The 7,026-nt window shown below is 37.6% G+C and overlaps 2 protein-coding genes and 1 pseudogene across 3 annotated transcripts, besides 1 other annotated feature; 2 read left to right on the top strand and 1 right to left on the bottom strand.

Annotated features, from left to right (window-relative positions):
• Nucleotides 1-821: a telomere (TEL09R; Telomeric region on the right arm of Chromosome IX; composed of an X element core sequence, X element combinatorial repeats, and a short terminal stretch of telomeric repeats).
• Nucleotides 822-1,709: 888 nt separating this feature from the next.
• Nucleotides 1,710-2,846, top strand: YIR043C (annotated as a pseudogene). The gene has a single exon. A coding segment is annotated over exon 1 (1,137 nt).
• Nucleotides 2,847-3,905: 1,059 nt separating this feature from the next.
• YIR042C (uncharacterized protein) lies at nucleotides 3,906-4,616 on the top strand (the record flags this gene model as incomplete). Its single annotated transcript, NM_001179564.1, has 1 exon — nucleotides 3,906-4,616. The coding sequence occupies one exon, from the start codon at nucleotides 3,906-3,908 to the stop codon at nucleotides 4,614-4,616; it is 711 nt and encodes a 236-aa protein (NP_012308.1).
• Nucleotides 4,617-5,585: 969 nt separating this feature from the next.
• On the bottom strand, nucleotides 5,586-5,960 carry PAU15 (seripauperin PAU15; the record flags this gene model as incomplete). Its single annotated transcript, NM_001179563.1, has 1 exon — nucleotides 5,586-5,960. The coding sequence occupies one exon, from the start codon at nucleotides 5,958-5,960 to the stop codon at nucleotides 5,586-5,588; it is 375 nt and encodes a 124-aa protein (NP_012307.1).
• Nucleotides 5,961-7,026: the final 1,066 nt, after the last annotated feature.

Raw genomic sequence — 7,026 nt, 5'->3', positions numbered from 1 at the left:
ACACACACACCACACCCACATCCACACCCACACCACATCCACACCACATCCACACCCACACCCACACACCACACTACCCTAACACTACCCTACTTTAACCCTAACCATCCTGTCTCTCAACTTACCCTCCATTACCCTTCCTCCCCACTTGTTACCCTGTTCCATTCAACCATACCACTCCGAACCACAATCCATCTCTCTACGTACTACCACCAACCCACCGTCCACCATAACCGTTACCCTCCAATTACCCATATCCAACCCCACTGCCACTTACCCTACCATTACCCTACCATCCACCATCTGCTACTCACTATACTGTTGTTCTACCCACCATATTGAAACGTTAACAAATGATCGTAAATAATACACACATACTTACCCTACCACTCTAATCCCACCACCACATGCCATACTCACCTTTAATTGTATACTGATAGGGCATACGCACACGGATGCTACAGTATATACCACTCTCAAACTTACCCTACTCTCACATTCCACTCCACTCCATGGCCCATCTCTCACTAAATCAGTACAAATGCACTCACATCATTGTGCACGGTACTTGCCTCAGCGGTCTATACCCTGTGCCATTTACCCATAAAGCTCACGATTATCCACATTTTAATATCTATATCTCATTCAGCGGCTCCAAATATTGTATAACTGCTCTTAATGCATACATTATACCACTTTTACGCCATATACTAACCACTCAATTTTTATAAACTTATGTCAATATTACAGAAAAATTACCACTAAAATCACCTAAACATAAAAATATTTTACCTTTCAACTTTACGAAATAAACACTTTGACTTGAAGTATGAGCACTACCATGACGTCATTAATGTAAAAGTTCCTTAATATCGTCGTACCACTATGCTCTATTTAATATATTGTAATATAACTGCACTCTATAGTCATACAGATATTTTCACTTCGCCCTATCTTCCCATACTATTGTCATGGAATCTCACACTGACGCATGATTAAACGAACAATTTATACTATAAGGTCTGTCATTTGCGCTCTATCCTTTTGTTTGCAATATTTATATACAGAATCTCAAAACAAGCGGGAGAAGTGGTAATTACCCAGAGGTCATGCATGATCTGAGTACCACCATACCTCTAAGTTTTTGCTTTGATCCGTTTTACAGTGACAACAAACATAAGGAGAAGGCATTAAAATGGTATCGAAAGGTTATCAATATAGGGAAATAAATTGGTTCTATGAATCTTCATGTAAGATACTCGTAGGCCAGACTCTTTCCCGTGTAAATATTTGTGACAGCTACGTCTATTTTCTACTATATGTTTACACAGTTTTCTCACAGGCAATCTACGCTTAAATATGTGTTTCATTTCAGGCGGCAACTGCTGTGCGAGCAGTGACATTGCCGGTCGCACCTTAAAACGTAAGCCAAAGTTATGACACGCTCTCAAAGTACCCGCATTAAAGTTTTATAAAAGTATTATTACGACTATCGAGTAACTTAGATAGAAAACCGGAAATGAAATGGATGCCCTTTTCGAATAGCTGAGTTTCTTTGTCTAAAATAGCCCAACATTGTTGCCCTTTTTCTATCATGAGATTGCACGAACGCGCGCGCTTCGGCGGCTTTTTTTTCTGCTACATAAAAGCGAAAAGGAAGAAGTTATTACTTTGAATAAAAAAACCTCGAACTGCCATCTCACTACCAAATGAAAGAGAATGAAGTCAAAGATGAGAAAAGCGTAGATGTGTTATCCTTCAAACAGCTCGAATCCCAAAAGACTGTTTTACCCCAGGATGTTTTCCGAAACGAATTGACCTGGTTTTGTTATGAAATTTACAAGTCTTTAGCGTTTCGCATCTGGATGCTATTATGGCTACCACTTAGCATCTGATGGAAACTTTCCAACAATTGGGTTTACCAATTTATAGTTTCACTTCTTGTCCTGGTTTTGGGACCAATATTTCTCCTTGTTATTCGTGAACCTTCTCGTAAGCGCTCCTTATCGAAACAACTCACTCAGTTTTGCAAAGATATTACTAAAAACGCACCAAGTTTGGATACTCATAATTGGGAAATCGTTGCAGCAAATCTAAATTCGTACTTATATGAAAATAAGGCTTGGAATACTAGGTACTTTTTCTTCAATGCCATGGGCTGCCAAGAAGCGTTCAGAACAACCCTTCTCGAACCCTTCTCTTTGAAAAAAGACGAAGCTGCCAAGGTTAAGTCATTTAAGGATTCCGTCTCTTACATTGAAGAAGCATTGGGAGTTTATTTTACAGAAGTTGAAAAACAATGGAAGTTGTTTAATACTGAAAAATCATGGAGCCCTGTTGGCCTAGAAGATGCTAAACTTCCCAAAGAAGCTTACCGATTTAAGCTTACCTGGATTCTTAAAAGGATTTTCAAGCTGCGGTGTTTACAAGTCTTCCTTTATTATTTTTTAATTGTCTACACGTCTGGAAATGTTGACCTTATATCACGTTTCTTGTTTCCGGTAGTAATGTTTTTTATCATGACGAGAGATTTCCAAAATATGGGAATGATTGTTTTATCCGTTAAAATGGAACACAAGATGCAGTTCTTGTCAACTATTATAAATGAGCAAGAAAGCGGTGCGAATGGATGGGACGAAATTGCAAAGAAAATGAATAGGTATTTGTTTGAGAAAAAAGTCTGGAATAATGAAGAGTTTTTCTACGATGGACTTGACTGTGAATGGTTTTTTAGCTGCTTTTTCTATCGCCTTTTATCTTTAAAAAAAACTATGTGGTTTGCTTCGTTGAACGTTGAGCTATGGCCATACGTTAAAGAAGCACAATCCGTGGTAACAAGTCTTTAGTGAAAAAGTGAACATGTTTTTTTCAACCTAAAAGGTGGGTTAAGATTTTCATCGAGCAATTTTATGCACACAGCACGACATGGTTCAGAGTATAATATATTGGAAGAAAATGCACACGAGCATAATTCTCAAATTATATATAATTACTGAGTATTAATTACAACCGGACACGCTCCATAATTATTCTTTTAAGATTATTGTTTATTAAGGAGCACTTCTAGAAAATAAATGTTTGGAGCCATTAAAATGTAAACTAGCAGATAATTATAATTTATATTCCTTAAAGGCACAAATCTCCGTAATATGTGTATGTATTTATTACTTTTGAGTTTGCCTATTTAGCACAGAGCGGATCGAAAGTATTGGAATAGTAACACCGATATTATTTCTTGGAGGCTTCTCATGAGCCAGCATCATTTTAAAGTCAAGCAGTTGAAATGGAGTACATTTCCTCATATTTTCTATATATACACGAGTTCTTATTTAACTTGAATTGAGTGATTTGTTTTCATCATCTCTTGGCAATTTGTTTTTGAAATATTTTTTGAAAAGAAAGATGCAAATTTCGCGAATCACATTTTCTGTTGCATCGATAAGGTTATTGCTGATCATAAACACATTTATGTGAGATTTGTTTCAATAGCGCACGCACTTATACGCCACTCGCTGAATTTGTCTCCTTCTCAAAATTGGGATTATCATAAGGCATAAGTGTATATTAGAAAATTATGCAAACTCTGTACCTATATTTGCAGAGTCTATAAGAAGCTGTTTACTGGGCTTACAATAAAGCAGATCTCTTGTACTGTAATACGTCTTGGATCATCGCCAGTGTGAAAGTCAAAAAGTTCGTAGTTCTTTGTGCACGTGATATTTGCTCTGTTTATTGGTTCATAATGGAAGGTTGTTTTTTTTTTGAGCCATTCTTCAAAGGTTGATAGGAGGTTGATAAGAGGTTGATAAACAATCAACAATGATATAAAAATAGCATGGGAGGACGCCTTGCAAGAATTTTCCCGCCTCTGAACCTGGAAATAATGCCCTTCAGTAGAAACAATTATGGCGAATTTAAATATATTTGGGCAAGAAGTTGGTGCTGACGTCGAAGGTTGGACAACAAGGGCCTTCCCAGAGAAAGTTGTATTGAAAGGTAACACTTGCAGACTAGAACCTCTAGATAGAGAAAGACATGGTTCGGAACTTTTTAGTGCCTATAGTGAGGCAGGCCAAAAATTATGGACGTATTTACCTGCGGGACCATTCACTAACTTGGAGGAATATCTAGAATTCATTAAGGAACTCAATGAAACTAAAGATACTGTGCCTTTCGCAATTATTAATAAAGAGACTGAACGTGCCGTTGGTACATTGTGCTTAATAAGAATCGATGAAGCCAACGGTTCACTAGAAGTTGGATATGTTGTTTTTTCACCAGAATTACAGAAGACGATTATTGCAACTGAAGCTCAATTTCTGTTAATGAAGTATGTATTTGATGATCTTCAATACAGGAGATATGAGTGGAAGTGTGATAGTTTAAATGGGCCGTCAAGGAGGGCAGCGATGCGCTTAGGCTTTAAGTATGAAGGCACGTTTCGACAAGTGGTGGTATATAAGGGTCGCACTCGCGACACTCAATGGTTTTCAATAATCGATAAAGAATGGTTACGCATTCGTAAAACCTTTGAAGAATGGTTAGACAAAACAAATTTTGAAAATGGCAAACAAAAGAGAGGAATAGCAGCAATAAGAGAAAGCTTGTCAAACTGAAAACTCGCCCTCTCTTTCATGCAGGACATATGTATATATAGCATTTTTTGGTTACCATACTGTAGACTAGGATTTTTTTGCAGTCATGTGAATTTTCCGACTTCACCTTCAACAAAGAAAAATCGCATTTACAATGACTAAGACTTCACGCATTTGCGCTGATCTCCTTTAAGCTTGAATGACATTGAAATGTTACGTCGATACCGATAATATTTTGGGCTCTCGGTTTTGATTTAAACCAGGAAGCGTAGCTCTCACCTTACTAAGGCTCACATCATGTCATTTATAGTGTCATTTTGGCCCTAACTATATTCCACCTTTCTTCCATATAATAGTTTCAACCTTAACCTCAAAATGTATCATTTAATTTTTCTCATACTCTATCATATTTGTTATATAAACGTACAAAGATTGTAATGTTAACTATGCTAAAGTACAATTATTCACAGCATACTACACCGCGCTACGGTTCGTTACCAACCCTCACTAAACCCATAACGAAAGTGGGTTATCTTTACTATTTTAAACTATATTTTCCTTTTCTTTTCAGTATCCTCCTTACCGTACTAGCACATTTTTCTTATATGTCTTTTTATTTTCCCATCGTTGAATATATTCAAGTATCCGTTCTGGTTCTACAGTATTTAATATTCACGGGTCAAGACAAGAGCAACTCTACTGCTGTAACAGGTGAATAGCTTGAACGGATTCTGATCTACGAATCCTGTTGTAAAACTGGCCTATTCCGTACAGCTCACATAAAAAAACCCCTAGTTGTGAGAAAGATAAAAGAGCAACTATGCGTTCCCTATTATATTGACGCCCAGCCGGTAGTTCGTGAAAGCAAATGAATTTATAATATTAATATATGTTTATATGTAATCAGCTGTATTTATATTGAAAGCATTTTTTATTTCATTTTTTCGTTACTTTCAATGTCTATGGAATCTCATTCGTAAAGGCATGTCTCTATTTTGGAATAGCAGTGTAAATACCGTCCTTAGATAGAGCACTGGAGATAGCTGGTCTCAATCTGGTAGAGTACCATGGAACACCAGTGATAACTCTGGTGACTTGTTCAGCTGGAATACCAGTCAACATGGTGGTGAAGTCACCATAGTTGAAAACAGCTTCAGCAATTTCAACTGGGTAGGTCTCACTTGGATGAGCTGCTTGAAACAAGTAGTATTGGGCCAAATGAGCTCTGATATCGGAGACGTAAACACCCAATTCGACCAAGTTAACTCTTTCGTCAGATGGAGATAGAGTGGTAGTGGCTGGGGCAGCGGCAACACCAGCAGCGATGGCGGCGACACCAGCAGCGATTGAAGTTAATTTGACCATTATATTTGTTTTGTTTTTTAGTGCTGATATAAGCTTAACAGGAAAGAAAGGAATAAAAACATATTCTCAAAGACATACAGTTGAAGCAGCTCTATTTATACCCATGCCTTCATCAGTCATCACTACTTAAACGATTCGTTAACAGGTGCTCATTTAGCACCTCACATATCCTCCATATCTCATCTTTCACACAATCTCATTATCTCTATGGAGATGACCTTGTTTCTGAACGAATCATACATCTTTCATAGACTTCGTATGTGGAGTATTGTTTTATGGCACTCATGTGTATTCGTATGCGCAGAATGTGGGAATGCCAATTATAGGGTGCCGAGGTGCCTTATAAAACCCTTTTCTGTGCCTGTGACATTTCCTTTTTCGGTCAAAAAGAATATCCGAATTTTAGATTTGGACCCTCGTACAGAAGCTTATTGTCTAAGCCCATATTCAGTCTGCTCTAAACGGCTTCCATGCAAGAAATATTTCTATCTCTTGAATTCGTACAACATTAAACGTGTGTTGGGAGTCGTATACTGTTAGGGTCTGCAAATATGTAAACTCTCGGCGAAGGCCTTGGTGCAATTACGTAATTGTAGCCGCTGAGAGGCGGATGGTATTGAGAGAAGTTGATATTCAAAGAATTGATTATGATAAAAAAAAAAAATTGTAACCAATCCGTAAATACTGAAACTCTTTGCAGTAAGAAATCTTTCATCCCCAGAGAGAACGCGGAAATATTCAGCCTAAGTCTCTCCAAATTGATTTCTTTCATTTTGGTAGCGAAAGACTTAGTATCAACCTCAAAAAGTTGAAATTTTTGTAGATATATGTGCGGATGACATGAAGTATCCAGCTCCTTTGTGAATATGGAAGCAAGTTTCTTTCAAATTATTATCGACTTTTCCTCTGCCCCTTTTACCTTATAACTTTAGGAAACACTACCCTATCCATACTCAACTAAAAAAGTAGTACGTTTTCTTCTTTGAGAGGTATGGTGCAAACCAGTGCAATCTGATTCCAGATTGCCCTCACGTGAGGCTTCAGTAAATCTCGATCCCTCTACATA

Source organism: Saccharomyces cerevisiae, chromosome IX (genome assembly GCF_000146045.2).
Source record: "Saccharomyces cerevisiae S288C chromosome IX, complete sequence".
Classification (NCBI taxonomy): Eukaryota; Fungi; Ascomycota; class Saccharomycetes; order Saccharomycetales; family Saccharomycetaceae; genus Saccharomyces; species Saccharomyces cerevisiae.
This window is presented reverse-complemented; position numbering and strand designations above follow the sequence as displayed.